This window comes from Asterias rubens, chromosome 4 (assembly GCF_902459465.1).
Source record: "Asterias rubens chromosome 4, eAstRub1.3, whole genome shotgun sequence".
Taxonomy (NCBI): Eukaryota; Metazoa; Echinodermata; class Asteroidea; order Forcipulatida; family Asteriidae; genus Asterias; species Asterias rubens.
In genome coordinates, this window is record NC_047065.1 from 7,736,573 (window position 1) to 7,760,897 (window position 24,325).

A 24,325-nucleotide genomic window follows, 5' to 3' on the forward strand; every position below is an offset into this window, starting at 1 on the left:
GTATAGTCCAATTCGTACCACATAGTTAAAATGGCGACCGTTCAGGGATCTGTTTCTCGAAACCGGAGGCACAAATGGTCTATAGATTTCACCTCAAGGTAATATGGTCACTCTATTATAGTTTAGTTTACGGTTATAACTATATAAATTGTATTTGATTTTCTAAAAAGCTGATCGGTCATTGCATTCACTTCAAAATTTAAGTTATTTTATCTGCGACAACTCGACCCAAGTAATTTTACACTAACTTGTCACACAGTAGAGCCCCGCTCGGCCCTTTAAACACTCGACCCTTTAATTTAGATAAGATAATTTCTTGGTAAATTGAGGGCACTTTTCCCCTGAAACATGTCCTTAAACCTAATTAATATCAGGTTGGCCTCTTTTTCACTTTTCTGTCCCGTCCGTCACTCCGTGGCAATTGGTTTTTCTTTCTTTATTATTAATAAAGAAAGAAAAAAACACCCTCTGTTTCACATGTTACATGAAGTTGTGTGCTTTCAATGCTTGATTTCGAGACCTCAAATTCTAAATCTGAGGTCTCGAAATCAAATTTGTGGAAAATTACTTCTTTCTTGAAAACTACGTCACTCCAGAGGGAGCGGTTTCTAGCAATGTTTTATACTATCAAACTCTCCCAATTACTTGTTAATGTTACCAAATAAGGTTTTGCTAATAATCATTTTTAGCAATTACCAATACAATAGTGTCCACTGCCTTTAAAGGTCAAAAGTAAGCACAACCAGCTACCAATTCCTCAAAAGGAATATTTTAAAAAGATAGTAAAATAATCAAACAAATCCCTTATTAAAAAGTGGTGGCCGGATGTGGATTTTTTTTTTTAACCTTCCCCATACCACTACCACCAGTAACCATCATCGAGCTTTAATTAATTCATCGGTGTAAGACTGAAGTCACAATCATGGATGATTATTACCCATTTAATTTTATCTAGGATAACTTTCCGTATGGCGCCACCACTTTTTCACTCATTTTTACAAAAAGGGATATATCAATCAGGTAAATAAGTTCCTATATTATTCGAATGAAAAAGTGGTGGCGCTATACGGAAACTTTTCCTTTATCTATTCTGGTAGTGATGACAAGGACTCACAGAAAAGCGAACTTAATAATAACTGCACTAGCAAAGAACCCAATGGAGAGAAGACACCGAGTAGGCCTAATGGAGTTTAAGTTTTAGATGTGGGACTACATGTATGTAGGCTGGTGTAGGGACTGAAAACCCAATCCATGAAGTGCCCTGGCGTTATTTGAACCAAGGTCCTTGAGGTGGAAAGCGAAGTGTGTCAACCCATCTACCTGAAACACTCTGCGATAATCGTAACCCTCCATCCTCCCTTCATCCTTTGACGATTTTTGAAGCTAAATTTCTGTTACTTTTTTCTTGCAGAATCAAAGCTGACAGACAGTATCAATCTGTGCCTGACCTACCAGCTCCTATTGGCTACTCAGAAAGAGCTCTTGCTGATGTGACAACACATGACACAGAATCCAGCTTAGCCGTCAAGGTATAATTGGAAAATCAAAAGATATGACCCTCAAATATTCTGCTCTCCAAAGACATACTTTGCTTTCATTGCTGCGTAGCGTTACCTGTATTTACTTACATTTTTCTGTTTCCATTGTGTATCAACTTCCATACTTTATCATAGATTATAATTTTTTTCGCATCTCTGCATCATAGAGGTTTTGTGATAGAAAAGGCACTGGAGAAAATTTCCACAAAGGGATTAAAGTATTGGAGAAAACTCTTCACAGTATGTGATTGTCACTTGAGTCTAAAGTATCTATTGTCAAAATTAATCTGGGACAGGTAGTCGATGTAAAATGTTGAATTTCCATCGGACTGTATTTCTGTGATGGACATGGTTTTACTCGCTGAAAGGCAAACAGTTCTCCAGTCCCCAGAGACAAGCTCTATGCCAATGCACCCTGCTGAGTGCTTTGTGGTTTGACTGGCTGATTAAATGTAGTATAAAACCCCCTGAAAGTGTGGTTTTTGGAGCCAATCTGGAAAGTTTAGAGGTCAATGTATTGTGTGTTTTTTGTTTTTTGTGTGAGACATGTAGGAGCCCTTTGCTTGTTTTCCAGTAGCAATCTAAGTCTGTGAGGTTTGTAAATAAATGTAGCCCCATGCACTTTGAGCTACTCCCATGTATTTTCAGACACTCAATTTCCAGCAAGGTAAATTAATGATGCGTAAAAAACCTTGTCTTGCAGCGTACTTGTACTGGTTGTCCGGGACTAGTTTTGACAAGATCCCGAGACTATACATGTACCTGCTGTGTAGAGTAGACATTCTACATAACACCAATGGTGAAAAACTCTGCCACATGAGTAGTCGAAATCCTAACTCGAGTTAAGATGAGTAACTAGTCCTAACTTAGGATTAATCTTGAAGTTTATATGTTACAGTGCAAGGCTGGGACTTGTCCTAAGTCCTAAGATTAATCCTAAGTTAGGAAGAGTTTGGTGAAATCGACGGCAGGCAGCAAATGTCATCTTCACTCAGTATACAGCAGATGAGATATTTTCCATTGCCTGAAAACAAAGTAAGAGACCTACAAAGAAAAGTCGTTCTCTAAACTTTCATGATCATGTTTTTTTTTCACCTCCAGAAATATTGGGATGTTGCTCTCGGTCCCCTGAAGCAACTGCCAATGAACCTGTTCATCATGTACATGTCTGGTAACTCAATCTCCATATTCCCTATAATGATGGTTGGAATGATGGTCTGGCGACCTATACAAGCTCTCCTAGCTATTAAAACAAGTAAGTACAATGTGTGCATCTTCAACTTTGAAGTGTCTCTCAAGGTAATTGAAATAATCGTAACCCTTGATCCTTCTGGATGGTCGTAGACAAAAGGGAAGTGAACAAAAGCTATGATTACTACAGCTACTTTCAAATCTGCTTTGCAGCAGGTTTTACTAACAAAATAATGATTCACAAATTAAACCAGGCTATTTTTTATGATAAGTTGCAGTGGAATTAAAAAAAAGGCAACTTTACCTTGAGAAGTCTGTCATTGATGTAATCCTTTCATTGTTACTATTGTAATGTGCTCAGCAGCTGAGCCTAGCACTTGCAGTAAAGATTCTATTTTCTAGATGTTTTCCATTGAGGCACCTGAGTTACTGTCTCTCAAAGGCATGATGCCATTTTAAATTCTACCCTTTCTTCCTTACAGCCGCCAAGATGTTAGAAGCCAGTCCACAGGCCCTTGTTCAGAAAATAGTCTACTTTGTCTCCAATCTGCTGGGCATTGCTTTAGCGTTATACAAATGTTCATCGATGGGTTTATTACCAACGCACTCATCTGATTGGCTGTCATTCCTGGAACCACAACAGGTGAGACCATTTAACCCTAACCCCGGGGGAACAACAAACATCCTTTTACACTTGGATCGCTTTACTCTTAAACAGCCAATAAAGGATGATCTTAAATATATAGATATTACAGTTTTCTAACAGCTGCAGTCCATCCAGGAAACATACAAAATATAACGAGTCTCTTACCTCACGTTAAAACATGGTAAAAATGTGTTCTTACAGAATGCTCCAAGCACATTTTCTGAAAAACGTGGGGTCAAACAAACCTGCGCGACAAAGGAATCGTGGCGTCAGTGGCGGCTATTTGATGTGGAAATGCCATAGCTCGAGAACTGTGTGCAAAACCAATAGGGGAAATTCGTCACTGGCATCCAGGGTCATTATAATAGATAAGCCGTTTTTGACTCTCGCCTGAAAAAGCCGAGCGGTCGGGTGCATTTTTGACTCGAGATGTTTATTATTAAATGCAAATTTTGAGAGTAAAATGGTTATTAACTGGTATCTGCGATGTCTATTTGGCCATAAAAAGGTAATAGTTGACATATTGAGATCATCCTTTATTGGCTCTTTAATCTACCCTGGTAGGTGGGAATACCCGGTGAAAAGCCACCCCTACTCTGGAGTACAAACCATGGGGTATTCTTGAAACGCACAACTGGAACTCCTTGGAATAGGTACCTAGGTAGGGACAGTGTGAAAGTGCGCCGGGGTAACTGTTGGGTAGAAAAACTCCTGGGACCTCCCCAGGGCTGTTCTCCATGGGGGAAACAGATGCAGTGTGAAAAAGGCCAGAAGTATTACTGAGGATTGAAGGCTAAGGTTTAACTATACTTGATACAAATCAGACGTTCACCCTTGCTCTCGATCCGTGGTAAAGTATTTAAAGGGAGGGAGGATGTACCTTTGGTAATTACTTAAAAAAAAATTAATGACCATAAAAACTTACTTCAAAGGAATTTCATTTAAGAGAGAGGGATTCAAAATTATTCAAATCTGAGAAATGTTTCTGCATGAAACGTTTCTCAGATTGTGTCTTCCTTCCAATTATGGATTATTCTTCCTGCAAGGACTGGACATAACCACTCCAGATTTTCCACTAGCTCTGTAGAGTGTGATGGCCGAGTGGCCGAAAAGCATCAAGTTCAATATCTGGTGCTAAGTCACCAGAGTGTGGGTTCGAATCCCGGTCGTGACACTTGTGTCCTTGAGCAAGATGCTTTACTTTCATTACTTCTCTTCACCAAGTGGTATAATTGGGTACTTGCGAGGGTTGAGGTTGATATTGTGAATGAAAATCCTTTGGAGCGATATAAACTGTTGCCCAGGTTGTACACTCCCAAGGGAGCTGAGTAACAAAGAAAAAAAAAAAAAAACCTATGACCAGGGCACTATTGATACGGTTATTGTGAAATGCGCTATAAAAGAATAGTTATTATTATCATTATTAAAAAATGCTTTCACCTTCTGAAATTAAGTTTTTTTTTTAAAGTGTTATAGGCGTGTATATCAACATTTGTAACAGAATTACCAAAGGTATACTTTGCCTTTAAATCAATATTAGAATGGAGGTTGTAGGTATCAAGTGCTTTGTATACTTTTACATGCTTTGTATAACATTTGTAAGCTCACAAATGCCCAGTGAGCAAAATTGATCAACCACATGTAAAGGTTTGACAACAAATCTTGTCTTGATTCTTGATTATTTTAATTAAGGTATCCTGTGCTAAGCTGTGTCAAAGCAGGTTTTAGTTTCTCAACTAAATTATAATTTTTGGTTTTTTTTCTCTTTTTTTTCTCCCTTTTTTTTTTTTTTTTACAGAGAATGGAGTATTCTGGAGGTGGGGTCATTCTCTGAAAACTGGCAAGAGTTTCATCAAATGTACTCTAAAGCTTTTTTCGGATATAGTTATTTAAGCAGAGTTGTGTGGGCATAACTTGTCTAATTGATTAAAGGTAGATTTATACTGATATGTTTATAATGGCTTTTCCTAAAGTTACTTAGAAATATAAATATAACTTAATTGGGTTGTTATTATTATTATTATTATTATTATTTTTTTTTTTGGGGGGGGGTGGAGAATGGTTTCATCCCATTTTTGTTTCCCTTTTTCACAAAATAGTTTTGTAGCTTCAAGGTTGATGCAACGAGTCGGCCAAATGTCTTTGGGCATCTTTATTAGCAAACATTTTGTTTCGGGTGAAAGTTTAGGACCATCAATTTTGAAAAGTGTTTTGTTTCAATTGTATTTTTTAAATTGTCAAATAGTTTCCTGTGTACACTGAACAAGAATCAGTCGATTAGTAATGCCCTTGCTGTTTCAGGTATGTAGGGCTTGTTTAAAACATACGAATGTTCTTGTGTTTGCATCCTCTTGTAAATTGTATTTTGTATTTGATGTTGTTGTTTTGTGAATGGATGTAATAATTCTGAATAAATCAAGGATATGGGTTGAAAGCTTATTTGTACATGTATGTATCATTGATAACTAGGTAATTTGTGTGATTAGCCAATGTTACAAATCATTGGCTGAACAATAATAATCAAACAGTATTTATATAGGTCAATATGAATTGGCATTCCTCAAAGCGCTTAACTTCAAAATGAAAAGCATTACAAGGAAACAAAAACTTATAGGCCAATATTCCCCAATTAAATCCCAAAACAAATAATTATAACATTAGGCCAGACCAGCTGTTACCTACACGTAAATTAAAAGAAACCATTAAAAATACTACAAACAACTAAAGGATCTGAAGTGTCCTTATAAATTGCTTAAAAACGTGTGTTGTAATAAGCGTCAAGTGGACCCTTGTAGGAACAGGGCCTAATTAAATGGCTCTGCTTACCGTGTAAGCACAGAACTGGCGCATATTTCACGGGTTATTTGTCTTCAGCGCGTGCGCACTCAATGTTACTAGGTATTATACGCTGACGCGTAGGTGGGGTGTTGTAATCGTAAGCGCAGAATTTGACGATAAGCAGAGGCTTGAAACTGGACCCTGGCCTCTTCCTGCAATAAATTTACTGTGCAAAAATAAACTTTTAGTGTAAAAGTAAATTGTACTGTTAAAATTGTTTGGACATCATGATATGTTTAAATCAGTAGAAAACCGGAGACATATTTATTTCTCTAATAACTTCACACATAGTCAAACCAAAGTTTTACAGAAAATCAATCGAGTTCTATCATGGGAAGATCATCTAACTATTTCTACTTCAATGACCCAACAAAATTTCAAAATAGTAATCTGTGGATGATCAAAATTGGTATGTAGAGGGCGTGCTTCAAAAACACCGCATGGAATTATTTGTATGGCTCCCAGACTGTGTATCGTGTTCCTCCAAAACACACAATAAAAGGGACCATACTACATTTTGTTTACAACTGGGTAGTGTGCATGTGGGAACTTTGAATATAGATTTGGTATTGTTGTTAACTAAATTCCAGTAAGCAACTTACAGAATGGTTGAATTTGAGTGTCCACAGAGTAAAAGGATCTTTGAAAGTTCGCTTTTCACACATAAGAATTCTAGACACACAGCTTGTATCAGAGATCATTTCTTCAATCATGCGGTAAGTCCTCCGTTGCAAACACTACTGACACTACTGAACAGTGCAATATTTTATAATCTCATACTCCTCACAGAAAACACCTACACTGTCAGTGACAATCTCACTATTCTCAGCCCTGTAAATGTATTTTAGTCTTCACACATCGGCGTGACATTGTGCTCAAATTCAAAAAGCTGGTGTGATGTGTCTTTTTCCTTTTTTGCCCACTTAACAATACAGACAAGGTTTACTTAATTTAGAAAGTACATGATGATCATTTTAGTTGAATTTAAAACAGCCATGGACCGGATGGATGGGAGGCGTAGCAGTAGCACAAGGAAAGGAATCAACCAAGCGTTTATCCGAAACATCGAAATAGGAGATTCTTTACTACAAAACTTAGCCCTGTAATTGTATCTTTAAACTAAGTAAAAGAGTCCAGCCTATTCTCGGTACTTTTATTGTAGTTTCGATGATGGGAAAAGTTTCCGTATGGCGCCACCACTTTTTCATTCGAAATTAAATAATATAGTATCTAATTTACCTGATTGATATATCCCTTTTTGTAAAAATGAGTGAAAAAGTGGTGGCGCCATACAGAAAGTTATCCTCGATGATTCCCTTGATCCTCCTGCTGATGCGTGGAGAACGGTCATCGCAACTACTATTTATGGAGCTTAATATTACAAAACTAAGGCCTACTAAAATTTTAATATTTTAAGGACAATAGAGGCTAGACGCTTTAATATCATATACACTAAAGTGTAATTGGTACATGTACGCTACACTACAGCCTTTATGGTGGTTTAAAGTGTACATTCTTCTCAAAATGTCTGTTGACCAAAACTAAGTCAAAATTACTTCATCCATAATAATGTTTTTTTAGCATATTTTGACAATAATATCTGGCATGCAAGCTCCGAGTGAATACTTGTATGTATTTGTTCCAAGTAATGTTCAAATGTAAACAAAAAATGCATTGAATCTATACAACACGTACAGCAGCTAGTGAGTATGGTCCAGTTTGAAGGACATCGTGAGACTAGGCCAAGTTAGAAGTTAACCGGGAACAATGATTTTAAAATTGATTTCCTTGATAACAGCTGATTGAAACAGTTTCGTGGATGAAGCTTATGATATAACTTTATTTTCTTACAACAGGTGGAGATTTTTCTTCCAGGTCTTGCCTCCGAGCCAGATGGCATTAAAGTGGCGAACCCTGATCATCAAATGTACTACATCATCAAAAAACTTCCCCTTGTAGAGATAGTCAATGAGGAGTTTATCCAAACATTTCTGAAGACAGGTAAAGAAATTCCCAGTGGACTTTCCTAAATCCATCAAACTCTTCATGAAACATCTACATTCAGGGCATTGTTGACTTAAGCCAGGTCATACTTCCTGCGAATGCGGTACAAATTTTAGTGCCAATGGCGTCATGCAATATTTATAGGCACGATATTTTTTCTACTTAATGGCCTGTTTTCCAATTTGTGTTGCCCTAAAATGAATAAAAAAATTGTAATTAAAATTGCCAGAAAACTATATTAATGCCCACACCATGTAATGCCAAAGCTCGAGAACTGTGTGCAAAACCAATAGGGGAAATTCGTCACTGGCATCCAGGGTCATTATAATAGATAAGCCGTTTTTGACTCTCGCCTGAAAAAGCCGAGCGGTCGGGTGCATTTTTGACTCGAGATGTTTATTACTAAATGCAAATTTTGAGAGTAAAATGGTTATTAACTGGTATCTGCGATGTCTATTTGGCCATAAAAAGGTAATAGTTGACATATTGAGATCATCCTTTATTGGCTCTTTAATCTACCCTGGTAGATGGGAATACCCGGTGAAAAGCCACCCCTACTCTGGAGTACAAACCATGGGGTATTCTTGAAACGCACAACTGGAACTCCTTGGAATAGGTACCTAGGTAGGGACAGTGTGAAAGTGCGCCGGGGTAACTGTTGGGTAGAAAAACTCCTGGGACCTCCCCAGGGCTGTTCTCCATGGGGGAAACAGATGCAGTGTGAAAAAGGCCAGAAGTATTACTGAGGATTGAAGGCTAAGGTTTAACTATACTTGATACAAATCAGACGTTCACCCTTGCTCTCGATCCGTGGTAAAGTATTTAAAGGGAGGGAGGATGTACCTTTGGTAATTACTTAAAAAAAAATTAATGACCATAAAAACTTACTTCAAAGGAATTTCATTTAAGAGAGAGGGATTCAAAATTATTCAAATCTGAGAAATGTTTCTGCATGAAACGTTTCTCAGATTGTGTCTTCCTTCCAATTATGGATTATTCTTCCTGCAAGGACTGGACATAACCACTCCAGATTTTCCACTAGCTCTGTAGAGTGTGATGGCCGAGTGGCCGAAAAGCATCAAGTTCAATATCTGGTGCTAAGTCACCAGAGTGTGGGTTCGAATCCCGGTCGTGACACTTGTGTCCTTGAGCAAGATGCTTTACTTTCATTACTTCTCTTCACCAAGTGGTATAATTGGGTACTTGCGAGGGTTGAGGTTGATATTGTGAATGAAAATCCTTTGGAGCGATATAAACTGTTGCCCAGGTTGTACACTCCCAAGGGAGCTGAGTAACAAAGAAAAAAAAAAAAAAACCTATGACCAGGGCACTATTGATACGGTTATTGTGAAATGCGCTATAAAAGAATAGTTATTATTATCATTATTAAAAAATGCTTTCACCTTCTGAAATTAAGTTTTTTTTTTAAAGTGTTATAGGCGTGTATATCAACATTTGTAACAGAATTACCAAAGGTATACTTTGCCTTTAAATCAATATTAGAATGGAGGTTGTAGGTATCAAGTGCTTTGTATACTTTTACATGCTTTGTATAACATTTGTAAGCTCACAAATGCCCAGTGAGCAAAATTGATCAACCACATGTAAAGGTTTGACAACAAATCTTGTCTTGATTCTTGATTATTTTAATTAAGGTATCCTGTGCTAAGCTGTGTCAAAGCAGGTTTTAGTTTCTCAACTAAATTATAATTTTTGGTTTTTTTTCTCTTTTTTTTCTCCCTTTTTTTTTTTTTTTTACAGAGAATGGAGTATTCTGGAGGTGGGGTCATTCTCTGAAAACTGGCAAGAGTTTCATCAAATGTACTCTAAAGCTTTTTTCGGATATAGTTATTTAAGCAGAGTTGTGTGGGCATAACTTGTCTAATTGATTAAAGGTAGATTTATACTGATATGTTTATAATGGCTTTTCCTAAAGTTACTTAGAAATATAAATATAACTTAATTGGGTTGTTATTATTATTATTATTATTATTTTTTTTTTTTTTGGGGGGGGGTGGAGAATGGTTTCATCCCATTTTTGTTTCCCTTTTTCACAAAATAGTTTTGTAGCTTCAAGGTTGATGCAACGAGTCGGCCAAATGTCTTTGGGCATCTTTATTAGCAAACATTTTGTTTCGGGTGAAAGTTTAGGACCATCAATTTTGAAAAGTGTTTTGTTTCAATTGTATTTTTTAAATTGTCAAATAGTTTCCTGTGTACACTGAACAAGAATCAGTCGATTAGTAATGCCCTTGCTGTTTCAGGTATGTAGGGCTTGTTTAAAACATACGAATGTTCTTGTGTTTGCATCCTCTTGTAAATTGTATTTTGTATTTGATGTTGTTGTTTTGTGAATGGATGTAATAATTCTGAATAAATCAAGGATATGGGTTGAAAGCTTATTTGTACATGTATGTATCATTGATAACTAGGTAATTTGTGTGATTAGCCAATGTTACAAATCATTGGCTGAACAATAATAATCAAACAGTATTTATATAGGTCAATATGAATTGGCATTCCTCAAAGCGCTTAACTTCAAAATGAAAAGCATTACAAGGAAACAAAAACTTATAGGCCAATATTCCCCAATTAAATCCCAAAACAAATAATTATAACATTAGGCCAGACCAGCTGTTACCTACACGTAAATTAAAAGAAACCATTAAAAATACTACAAACAACTAAAGGATCTGAAGTGTCCTTATAAATTGCTTAAAAACGTGTGTTGTAATAAGCGTCAAGTGGACCCTTGTAGGAACAGGGCCTAATTAAATGGCTCTGCTTACCGTGTAAGCACAGAACTGGCGCATATTTCACGGGTTATTTGTCTTCAGCGCGTGCGCACTCAATGTTACTAGGTATTATACGCTGACGCGTAGGTGGGGTGTTGTAATCGTAAGCGCAGAATTTGACGATAAGCAGAGGCTTGAAACTGGACCCTGGCCTCTTCCTGCAATAAATTTACTGTGCAAAAATAAACTTTTAGTGTAAAAGTAAATTGTACTGTTAAAATTGTTTGGACATCATGATATGTTTAAATCAGTAGAAAACCGGAGACATATTTATTTCTCTAATAACTTCACACATAGTCAAACCAAAGTTTTACAGAAAATCAATCGAGTTCTATCATGGGAAGATCATCTAACTATTTCTACTTCAATGACCCAACAAAATTTCAAAATAGTAATCTGTGGATGATCAAAATTGGTATGTAGAGGGCGTGCTTCAAAAACACCGCATGGAATTATTTGTATGGCTCCCAGACTGTGTATCGTGTTCCTCCAAAACACACAATAAAAGGGACCATACTACATTTTGTTTACAACTGGGTAGTGTGCATGTGGGAACTTTGAATATAGATTTGGTATTGTTGTTAACTAAATTCCAGTAAGCAACTTACAGAATGGTTGAATTTGAGTGTCCACAGAGTAAAAGGATCTTTGAAAGTTCGCTTTTCACACATAAGAATTCTAGACACACAGCTTGTATCAGAGATCATTTCTTCAATCATGCGGTAAGTCCTCCGTTGCAAACACTACTGACACTACTGAACAGTGCAATATTTTATAATCTCATACTCCTCACAGAAAACACCTACACTGTCAGTGACAATCTCACTATTCTCAGCCCTGTAAATGTATTTTAGTCTTCACACATCGGCGTGACATTGTGCTCAAATTCAAAAAGCTGGTGTGATGTGTCTTTTTCCTTTTTTGCCCACTTAACAATACAGACAAGGTTTACTTAATTTAGAAAGTACATGATGATCATTTTAGTTGAATTTAAAACAGCCATGGACCGGATGGATGGGAGGCGTAGCAGTAGCACAAGGAAAGGAATCAACCAAGCGTTTATCCGAAACATCGAAATAGGAGATTCTTTACTACAAAACTTAGCCCTGTAATTGTATCTTTAAACTAAGTAAAAGAGTCCAGCCTATTCTCGGTACTTTTATTGTAGTTTCGATGATGGGAAAAGTTTCCGTATGGCGCCACCACTTTTTCATTCGAAATTAAATAATATAGTATCTAATTTACCTGATTGATATATCCCTTTTTGTAAAAATGAGTGAAAAAGTGGTGGCGCCATACAGAAAGTTATCCTCGATGATTCCCTTGATCCTCCTGCTGATGCGTGGAGAACGGTCATCGCAACTACTATTTATGGAGCTTAATATTACAAAACTAAGGCCTACTAAAATTTTAATATTTTAAGGACAATAGAGGCTAGACGCTTTAATATCATATACACTAAAGTGTAATTGGTACATGTACGCTACACTACAGCCTTTATGGTGGTTTAAAGTGTACATTCTTCTCAAAATGTCTGTTGACCAAAACTAAGTCAAAATTACTTCATCCATAATAATGTTTTTTTAGCATATTTTGACAATAATATCTGGCATGCAAGCTCCGAGTGAATACTTGTATGTATTTGTTCCAAGTAATGTTCAAATGTAAACAAAAAATGCATTGAATCTATACAACACGTACAGCAGCTAGTGAGTATGGTCCAGTTTGAAGGACATCGTGAGACTAGGCCAAGTTAGAAGTTAACCGGGAACAATGATTTTAAAATTGATTTCCTTGATAACAGCTGATTGAAACAGTTTCGTGGATGAAGCTTATGATATAACTTTATTTTCTTACAACAGGTGGAGATTTTTCTTCCAGGTCTTGCCTCCGAGCCAGATGGCATTAAAGTGGCGAACCCTGATCATCAAATGTACTACATCATCAAAAAACTTCCCCTTGTAGAGATAGTCAATGAGGAGTTTATCCAAACATTTCTGAAGACAGGTAAAGAAATTCCCAGTGGACTTTCCTAAATCCATCAAACTCTTCATGAAACATCTACATTCAGGGCATTGTTGACTTAAGCCAGGTCATACTTCCTGCGAATGCGGTACAAATTTTAGTGCCAATGGCGTCATGCAATATTTATAGGCACGATATTTTTTCTACTTAATGGCCTGTTTTCCAATTTGTGTTGCCCTAAAATGAATAAAAAAATTGTAATTAAAATTGCCAGAAAACTATATTAATGCCCACACCATGTAAGTCAGCCTTTGTACTTGATAAAATGTTCCTACTTTTTTCCAATAACCAAATATCATGCCTGTATTAATAGCACACCAACACCAAAGAAAAGGTCATATGGAATTTTCATGAGCCTCAAATGGTAATTCAGGGATGAGATTGTTCAGACTTTTGGCTGAAGTCAGACTTTTTATGTCGGCCTAGTGAAGAAAAGCTACAAAATATTTTTGTCCACACTTAAAGAAATCCTGCTCTTTGGTCTACTTCTCCAGTGCTTTGGATACTGTTTCCAAAAGTTCCTTGGAATCTATAAACCCAGGGGTTACCAAACGGTAGAATGGCCATCATTTCAATATACCTTTGAATTTGTATCCAAGTTTCAGACTCTTTTGGTAGTAATTACTCTCGCCCCTGGTAATTGATGGTTTTGGTTGCGTCTTTTTGCATCGCAGGTAGTTTTTACGGTCTATCCATAGGTCATATTGACACACATAGTGTTGCTGCCATTCTACCAACAGGTGAGTCAAGCAATAGAACAGCGCACGTATTACGTCACTGTTGTTAAATACCCAGCTGTCAGACAAACATGCCACACCACATACGCGATTACTGCGTCATCGACGCGTCATCTGCACTAGTAGTGCACTTAGTTGCGGGTAAACACAATTTGTACTTTACGCGCACATTAGTGAAATTTTACACTTTTGTCTGAGATCTGGGTACGTACATGTAGCTTCTGTTATTAGCATTTAATAGTGCAGAATGCTATTAACATAAAAATTCTATTATTATGGGCTCTTTGTGACTTGGAAACTTATGCAATATCTTTCCACTTCTTACAACTCTTAGTTTGACGTGGAAGGAAACCAATCAGTATGTTGTATACTGTTGTCTGAATCCCACTGTATCAGATAGAAAAGATTAGGAGATAATAGACCTTATGCAGTATGCACATGATGTCATTTGAGTAAGGCGCCCTCACTTAGAGGTCAAAGGAAGGTGGCTCATTGGCCACCTCTTGTGCGCTGTGCTTACAAATATGTGCGTTGCGATGTTACGTAGTGTTTTACCTCTAAGATGGCGGCTTCATGACGTCAATGCATTTAAGGTCTATACAGACTGTTGCCATATGGGTTAGACCTACAGTGGCATTTAACTGGTTTGTTATTTACATTTTTTTCATATGTTTCACTAGTTTTTTCCTAAACCCCTTTTGTCTGGTTTATGTGAAATTTTGTCTGTTTGTTTGTTTGTTTGTTTGCTTAGATGATCTTCCTGTCAAGAAAGTTGGGCAAACTCCCACAAGGGCCAGGGATAAAGATGTAAAGGCCAAGCCGGCAATAGCCAAATGTTGGTTTAACATCTATGATAACTAATTGCACAAATCAAGAAATTATGATTCAGTAACTAGACGACAATATTTATTCAAGTCAATGTGAAATGAACGATTAGCTCGGGGGATTCCAACTCATAACATTGTAATTGCAAGTCCTGCAGTCTAACCACTGTACCACTGATGCCTTGTTTTACATGATGATTTGCATTTATAATCACATTTCATGTTCACAATGACCACATTGCAAAAGAATTTGTACACTTTCTTCAGCTGTTCTTGCCATGTTGTAATCAATCCTTTACATATCAAACAAAATATTCATTGCCTCATTCACTTCTAAGCCATTCTCCATTTTACTGTTGATTAAAAAAAAACATTTCTAATTTTGTTCAACTCTCAGGTAAATTGATTCTATCGGTCAGCAAAGATTTATACGAGGAGTTGGGCTTGGAAGGAAAGCCTTGCCAATTTGAAAAACCGAGGAAAGTGACGAAATACAGTAAGTCAAACTTGATAATTTAGAGAATAAGTATGAAAAGCTGTTTATTTTGAAATGAAGGTGCAAGATTGGTCTATGAAATGTACTCTGCTATTATGCACTGTCCTAGGGTAAGATAAATAAGCCAAATGCTCGATCGAGGTCCACTTGCCAACCTATGATACAATACAATTCATGGGAAAGGTTAAAGGAACACGTTGCCTTGGACGAGTTGGTCTTTGAAAAGCATTTGTAACTGTTTTTTTTATAAAATGCATATGGGTAGAAAGATGTTGTAAAAGTAGGATACAATGATCCACACAAACATGCCTCGAAAATGCACGGTTTACCTCGTCAACCAACACGGTTGGCCATTTATGGGAGTCAAATTTTTGACTCCCATATAAATGGCCGACATTGATAGTTCGCACAGTAAAAGGAAAACCACGCAATTTCGAGGCAAACTTGTGTGGATAATGGTATTCTACTTTTAAAACATCTTTCCAACCATATGCATTTTATAAAAAACGGTTACAAATGCTTTTTATAGACCAACTCGCCTGATCCAAGGCAACGTGTTCCTTGAAATTTTACAGTAAATGCAATAGTTTGAGATCCGACTCGCTTCGCTTTTGAATTGGTTAACCTTTAATCGCTTTTTATTTAAGATTCTATAACCAACTTTATTTACAGTCAATTTCTTGTAACCCCCTGGTATTTAGTATTATTTTATGCTGATGAGATTTTTATAAACTTGATTTATATTTTATGAGATTTCATGTATTGTTTGACCATTTGCTGGGAAAGTTACTATGAACCAGTCTTCTAATGCTGTTTGGGTATGAACTACTCAGGTATCTTTATGTCTGAATTTCAGGAAAATATTTATGCCATTGAGGCATATTTTCTATACTTCTGACAATTTCTGATCTTTTCTAAAAATTTGTTTGCAGATGTTGAAATTAACTTAACTGCAGAGAGCTTTTGTAAAGGCAAGAAACACTATGAAAGGGTACAGTGGTGTCTGAAAGAGAGGCTGGATATGACCTTCGACATCTTGTTGGCATGGCAACCTAATGGTAACTGCTTTTTCTAAAATTTCTCATATACTTTTGCAAAGCACAAAATCTTTGGCTTGAGCTGAGTGCAAGCACATTCCTTATTTTTTTGGGCCGTGCTAGACCACAGTTTTTCTGTCTATACTATAATATCTAAGGGAGTAGGATTTGATACTTTGCATGGTGGAAATACGATATAGAAAGGTTAGCGGTAACACCATGTAATGACTATCTCTAATGAGTTGGGGTGGTTCTGAAAAGAACTGTTGGTTTTCAACTCTTTAATATCTAAGTAGAAAAACAATTCCGAGCTTAAAGTCAAAAGATTCCGCATTTCATGATAACGGACACAAACATGCAGAGAGTGGGACACAGTGAAAGCAGAAACAATACCTCATTACCGTTGCTTCAAGGGACTGGGTATAAGGATTGTCCTCCCATTGCATTGGTCAGCACAACTGAGCATTACAGAATAGCGCCTCACACTTTTGCTTTAAATACCCGGCTATCAGACAAACGCGCAATCACTGCTTCATCAACCTGCCAAACTGCACTAGTAGTTAAGTTTAATAGTTGCGACTAAACATACAATTTGGATACAAATCGGTGCATTAGTGAAATTTTACTCTTGTATCTGAGATCAGGGTACTTTGCTTCTATTTTTAGCATTTTTGCAATTGCTATTGTAATGATTACAGTCATTTATTGGTCAGTCCTACCTTTAGTTTTCAGGCAATATTCTGTTAAAAACTATAGATATGAATGTGTTGTCACAGGCCACAAGTAGACTTTTTTCCTATTACATGCTCACCCACCTGCATTGTTCAGCCCACTAAAACATTTCATAAACCCCTTTTTGTCAAACAGTTTTTCCATTTGAATTCTGTTGAAACCTTGCATTAAAGAAAGTTGTCTTGAAGGTCAGCCAATTTGACACACACACATAGCACCAAGCAAACCCTGCTAAATGTTCTAGAAAATGTTTTACTTTTTCTTTCAGACACTACGAAAAGTCTGGATCCACTCAGTACATTTTGGAACAATAAGTATGAATGTCATCAAGTTGAACAGAAGCAGCACAGACTCATCATGAGGGACCTGACTATCCCAGTGATTGACAGCTCCATGTTCACAACCAGCCCATCCAAATCAAGCAAGGAACATCTGACAACAAATGGGAGTGGTCAGAGAGATGAAGATTGCCAAATAAGGTCATGTGAGGCCTCAGAAGTTTATGAATGGCTTGGAGCTATTGCCTGTGAATGTAAATGGTAAGTGTTTACTTTTGAGTACAGACGATGTGACCTATGTTTACATTCAAACCGCCCTCTGTTGACAAAACACTGTATACGCCATGTTTCGCCGGGCAAAAAGACGCGCAGTCATGGTAAGATTGCATACACTTTCTAGCTGGCTGCCAAAACATGAAGGTTTTGCCCGGCAATATGCGCGTGAATCATGTTTGGTTTTCGAGTGACGTTAGAGGTCACATCGTCTACACATGCAGTCACATCAAATGAAGGAGTACCTCACCCCTAAGAAACCATATTGGCATCAGGACTCTTGTAATAAAATGGCGCAAACTGCTGCCAAGTTTAAGATAATAGTAGTGACTTCTTAAATAGCATGCATATCCGTCACTCAGTGATGCTCAAGGCGCTTTAACATTCAGTATTTCCTGCCAGGGATGAGGAACTATGTTTGAATTATGAGACCTACTCCTTTTACATAGCACCATGTGAAGGTTTACAGGGTGCTGTGGTGCAATATGCTGCCAATTAAAACCAGGAACACCTTGTCAAATCCCATCTCATTTCGGTAAGCGCACTTACCCTTGGGGTGTACGTCCCATCCGAAGGATGAAACATCATTGTGTGTTATGATTGTGTGTTATTAATATTCCCTGTATTGCATGTATGCATAACGAATTTCCTCCATGGTAGGACCAATAAAAATTGAATTGAATTGAATTGAATCATGTTTAAGTGTCTTGCTTAAGGACACAGGTGTCACAGACTCAAACCCATGCTCTGCTGATCAGAAACATCAGAGTTTTAATCCAGTGCTCTTAACCGCTAGGCCATGACACGCCACATTCTTTGTCAAGGCAAGGGCTTGGTGTGATTATGACAAATAGTCCCTCTTTCATGTATAAACCCTTATTCTCGAAACAAGAAAAAATGTTTGTGATTTGTCCTTATTTCCAGTCACTTTTCACTAAGACCTTAATTCTACTTCGACTCATTCGAAGCCTGTGTTGGAAATATTGAAACTTGTAAATCTGATTCAGATTATTCAATTTTGGTATTTTACCCATATACACTGATGTGTGTTAAAACTGTATACTATCCCGAGTTCTGTGAAAAAAATCACAGGCATATTACTCAGGTGGGATTCAAACCCATTGCCTTTTTCAATTCTACACTCTACAGCAGTGTCATACCAACTAGACCACTGCTTTTGCCCGGTAGCGCGAGGCAGTTCAAATCCCGTTTTAGCAGCGAGTATTGACTCAGATTGTTACTGACGCTACTAGATTCGCAAACAACTCTTATTGTTGATTTGATTCTCAACAAGTGCTTTACCTACTCTGGTGCAGTTCTGACCATGATTTCATTTTTACTTGTGCCACATTTAAAACTAAGATCTCATCAAGCTTTTTGAATGATGCCTCTGGACAATTTGACTGATCCTAGCATCCATTTCATTCGCACCAGAGAGATTTGGAGCAAATCTAGGTTGACCCAAATAAATTTTAGTTTCAAAACATTTACAAAGGTTTGGCTTATGATAAGATTGGCGTCTGAAACCAAGATGCTCGAGAGTCGCTCTGAACGACTGCACCAGGCAATCTTCTTACTTCCATTGCGCTTAGCAGTCCTAACTGTTTTGAAACGTCAAACTTTTATGTACTCAATTCAGAATTTGGTTCGACGCTGCTCTGGAGGGCCTATCTGAAATGGGTATAACATTGCCTGGAAAAAATGGCACTTTCTGTTTAAAAGTGAAGACGACCCAAAATGTTAGAGAGATTTTTCAAGCTGAGAACTGCTTGAGAGGATGCATTTGAAAACTCTTCTCATCTATTTTGTTTATGTCTGAGCAAATTATCAAGTTTTGAGTTTTGTCAGGAAGTGCCTGGTTTGGGAATTAGGTGCACAAAAACTTTAACTTCTTTAATTGTGTTATTCAGTTCAGATTCTTGCGATGGTTTTGTGTCAAACTACGTGTGTCCTACCCCATCTCAGAAAGTGGCTGGTGCTCTTTGTCAAAGATGGACTGGTTTCATTACACCAGATACAATACTCAATATGCTGGATGCACTCAGGTGAGTTCTTTCATTACATCAGATACAATACTCAATATGACGGATGCACTCAGGTGAGTTCTAGTGCGTTCATTCATTACATCAGAAACAATACTCAAAATGCCGGATGCACTAAGTTGAGTTCTAGTGAGTTCTTTCATTACATCATCTACAATACTCAAAATGCTGGATGCACTCAGGTAAGTTCTAGTGAGTTCTTTCATTACATTAGATACAATACTCAATATGCGGGATGCACTCAGGTGAGTTCTAGTGAGTTCTTTCATTACATCAGATACAATACTCAAAATGCTGGATGCACTCGGGTAAGTTCTAGTGAGTTCTTTCATTACATTAGATACAATACTCAATATGCTGGATGCACTCAGGTGAGTTCTAGTGAGTTCTTTCATTACATCAGATACAATACTCAATATGCTGGATGCACTCAGGTGAGTTCTAGTGAGTTCTTTCATTACATCAGATACAATACTCAATATGCTGGATGCACTCAGGTGGGTTCTAGTGAGTTCTTTCATTACATTAGATACAATATTCAATATGCTGTTTGCACTCAGGTGAGTTCTAGTGAGTTATTTCATTACACCAGATACAATACTCAATATGCGGGATGCACTCAGGTAAGTTCTAGTGAGTTCTTTCATTACATCAGATACAATACTCAATATGCTGGATGCACTCAGGTGAGTTCTAGTGAGTTCTTTCATTACATCAGATACAATACTCAATATGCTGGATGCACTCAGGTGGGTTCTAGTGAGTTCTTTCATTACATTAGATACAATATTCAATATGCTGTTTGCACTCAGTTGAGTTCTAGTGAGTTATTTCATTACACCAGATACAATACTCAATATGCTGGATGCACTCAGGTGAGTTCTAGTGAGTTCCTCCTTTACATTAGATACAATACTCAATATAAACGATGCAATGGGTCATCAAAGTTGTGAGAGAATAATGTGAGAACACATGATGCTTTAGATGCATTAGATACAATATTCAATATGCTGTTTGCACTCAGGTGAGTTCTAGTGAGTTATTTCATTACACCAGATACAATACTCAATATGCGGGATGCACTCAGGTAAGTTCTAGTGAGTTCTTTCATTACATCAGATACAATACTCAATATGCTGGATGCACTCAGGTGAGTTCTAGTGAGTTCTTTCATTACATCAGATACAATACTCAATATGCTGGATGCACTCAGGTGGGTTCTAGTGAGTTCTTTCATTACATTAGATACAATATTCAATATGCTGTTTGCACTCAGTTGAGTTCTAGTGAGTTATTTCATTACACCAGATACAATACTCAATATGCTGGATGCACTCAGGTGAGTTCTAGTGAGTTCCTCCTTTACATTAGATACAATACTCAATATAAACGATGCAATGGGTCATCAAAGTTGTGAGAGAATAATGTGAGAACACATGATGCTTTCAGATGCTTGAATTTGAGACCGCACAACCTCGTAATCAAATTCCTGAACAATTACTTCTTTCTCGAAAGCTACATTACTTCCGAGGGAGCCGTTTCTAACAGTGTTTTATACTATCAATAGCTCTCCATTACTTGTTACCAAGTAAGTTTTTATGTTAAACATGATTTTGAGTAATTACCAATAGTGTCCACTGACTTTAAACTCAGACAATAGGATGGGATGGGCCTACACCATGCCACATCTCGTGCACCAAATGTCTTTTCTTTCGTTGTCTTGTTCTATGTTCCAACTTTCTGATAACAATTCATTACATTGATTATTACCAGAACAATGTTGAGTTCTTTGCCCAGCCTCAAGAATTTGTCACATCTATAGTTGGGTCATGTGGATGGGGAAAGGTACACTACGCCTATTTGAGGAGCAGAAAATCTTATATCACATTTAAACACATAAAATATGGCCGTCCGGGTATTACAGAAATAATATTGATAAAAAACGTAAATTTATTGATTTGGTTTTCAGATTTTATAGCCAATTTAAAATGGTGCATCGAATGGCTTGCGTTTGGGCAATCATTAAAGACAGTGGACACTATTGGTAATTGTCAAAGACCAGTCTTCTCACTTGGTGTATCTCAACATAAGCATAAAATAACAAACCTGTGAACAATTGAGCTCAATTGGTCATCGAAGTTGCGAGATAATAATGAAAGAAAAAACACACTTGTGTGAAGTGTGTGACAAGTTGTGTACTTTCAGATGCTTGATTTCGAGACCTCAAATTCTAAACTTGAGGTCTCGAAATCAAATTTGTGGAAAATTACTTCTTTCTCCAAAACTACTTTATTTCAGAGGGAACCGTTTCTCAAAATGTTTTATACTACCAACGTCTCCCCGTTACTCGTTACCAAGTAAGGTTTTATGCTAATAATTATTTTGAATAATTACCAATAGTGTCCACTGACTTTAAACTCTTGTTTCTATTTTCTCTGTATTTCTCTACAGGATTGAGATAGAAAGGGGTTTCATGCCATGGGCTTCTCTCACTGTACACGGCTTTCAAGATTCTCCCGTTTCGTGGTCAACCAAAGAGCATGGTTTCCATAAGTTTGGAGACAACTTGTATACATTTTTCATCTTTCCCAATGAGCAGAGATATTGGTTACTCATGAATATTGGAGGTCATGATATCTGTCCTTAACACAGAAGGGTTTTCACTTCTATGCATTTTTTATCGGTGAGTTATTAGTTTGAAAATACTAGTATATTTTATAAATTCACAGCACTTGATAAATCAAATATACTCAAAGACAGTGGACACTATTGGTAATTGTCAAAGACTAGCCTTCACAGTTTGTGTATCTCAACATATGCATAAAATAACAAACCTGTGAAAATTTGAGCTCAATCGGTCTTCGAATTTGTGAGATAATAATGAAAGATAAAAACACCCTTGTCACACGAAGGTGTGTGCTTTCTGATGCTTGATTTCGAGACCTCAAATTCTAAACTTGAGGTCTCGAAATCAAATTCGTGGAAAATTACTTCTTTCTCGAAAACTACTCAATTCCAGAGGGAGCTGTTTCTCACAATGTTTTAAACTATCAACCTCTCCCTGTTTTATACTATCAACCTCGCAAAATCAAGAACGGTTTTATGATAATTTTTTTTTTTTAGTAATTACCAACAGTGTCCACTGCCTTTAAAACATTTCTCGATTTCCCTCGGTTATCTTGAAACCAAACGGTAAGTCTCATCAAAGTTGTCATGGGCCGAATTTGAGGGGGGGGGGGGGCGACCCACAAGATCAAGGTCTATGTCCACAGCATTGATATGTTGAACTTCATCAGACAACGCCCTCATTTGACCTTATCATTTTGTATCTTGATCTGTGAATACATGTTCTGCACACTTTCGGCAAGCCAAGTGTTTTGTATAATGATGTGCCCATTTGACTGCTGGTGCTGCACATTACTAGGAGTTGCTTATTACTAAGGAGTTGACATGGTTGCTAAATGCCTGATTAACATGAGTATCAAAGTTGCTTTGAGAGGCATACATGTCCTTGACTTGAAAAGGTGCATGTAAAATACAAAGAACTTTTAATCTTAAATTGTCCATTTGTGTGTAAGTTTATTCCTGTTGATATGATGCAGCCCTTAACATGCTACATATACTCAAGGTTTTCTCACTTGTTTAAAATCTTCACTAAAAGATGCTGAACAGGCTTCAACAAGTAGCAAAATAGATGTACACGTAAATGTAGAGCATGCTTTATTTTGTTAAAGGCAGTGGACACTATTGGTAGTTACTCAATGTAATTATTAGCATAAAACCTCACTTGGTAACGAGTAATGGGGAGAGGTTGATAGTATAAAACATTGTGAGAAACGGCTCACTCTGAAGTGACATAGTTTTCGAGAAAGAAGTAATTTTCTAAGAATTTGATTTTGAAACCTCAGATTTAGAATTTGAGGTCACGAAATCAAGCATCTGAAAGCACACAACTTCGTGTGACAAGGGTGTTTTGTCTTTCAATCCAAGAATTTGATTTTGAAACCTCAGATTTAGAATTTGAGGTCACGAAATCAAGCATCTGAAAGCACACAACTTCGTGTGACAAGGGTGTTTTTTCTTTCAATCCAAGAATTTGATTTTGAAACCTCAGATTTAGAATTTGAGGTCACGAAATCAAGCATCTGAAAGCACACAACTTCGTGTGACAAGGGTGTTTTTTCTTTCATTATTATCTCGCAACTTCGACAACCAATTGAGCTCAAGTTGACACAGGTTTGTTATTTTATGCATATGTTAAGATACACCAAGTGAGAAGACTGGTCTTTGACTATTACCAATAGTGTCTACTGTCTTTAAACATAAAGAAAAAATAACAACATTATTTTGTATTTAATCTTGGAAGATAATGTCTACTGATTACTTGAATACAATGATAAATCCTACAAGTCATCTGTCACTGTACACAAACAACATAGCAGTTTGTTTGCTAACAATTATTTTTTTAGCAATTACCAATAGTGTCCAGGGGTCGATTTCACAAAGAGTTAGGACTAGTCCTAACTTAGGACTAGTCCTAGGATATATACAAATTACATGGATAGGCCTAAGTTAGGACGAGTAACTGGTCCTAACTCGAGATAAGACTAGTCCTAACTCTTTGTGAAATCCACCCCAGTGTCTTTAAGTAGAAGCCAAGCTGTTCTTTAAATGATTACTGTAGTACTGTATTAATAGTGTTCCACTCCTATGCATCCAAAAAGAGTAAAATACATTTTCACTATAAAGTCTTTTTTTAGAACAAAAAAAATACAAATTCTTGCAGCTCATTATTGGATGATCAATTAAATGGTTTGCAGCCATTTTGAATTTGGCTGTCATCTTTAGAAGTAATGTTCTTGTGTCTGT

General features: G+C 37.0%; 2 protein-coding genes across 2 annotated transcripts; both read left to right on the forward strand.

Moving 5' to 3' along the window:
• Nucleotides 1-5: 5 nt before the first annotated feature.
• LOC117289323 (ER membrane protein complex subunit 4-like) lies at nucleotides 6-5,814 on the forward strand. The gene is made up of 5 exons (XM_033770398.1): nucleotides 6-98; nucleotides 1,412-1,529; nucleotides 2,640-2,793; nucleotides 3,212-3,372; nucleotides 5,174-5,814. Exons 1-5 carry the CDS (start codon nucleotides 31-33, stop codon nucleotides 5,207-5,209), a joined length of 537 nt encoding a protein of 178 aa, XP_033626289.1. The 5' UTR covers nucleotides 6-30; the 3' UTR covers nucleotides 5,210-5,814.
• Nucleotides 5,815-11,551: 5,737 nt separating this feature from the next.
• LOC117289569 (ribonuclease P protein subunit p40-like) lies at nucleotides 11,552-22,272 on the forward strand. Its single transcript, XM_033770726.1, has 8 exons — nucleotides 11,552-11,734; nucleotides 12,875-13,019; nucleotides 13,712-13,777; nucleotides 14,996-15,094; nucleotides 16,027-16,152; nucleotides 17,132-17,402; nucleotides 19,325-19,459; nucleotides 21,908-22,272. Exons 1-8 carry the CDS (start codon nucleotides 11,624-11,626, stop codon nucleotides 22,101-22,103), a joined length of 1,149 nt encoding a protein of 382 aa, XP_033626617.1. The 5' UTR covers nucleotides 11,552-11,623; the 3' UTR covers nucleotides 22,104-22,272.
• Nucleotides 22,273-24,325: the final 2,053 nt, after the last annotated feature.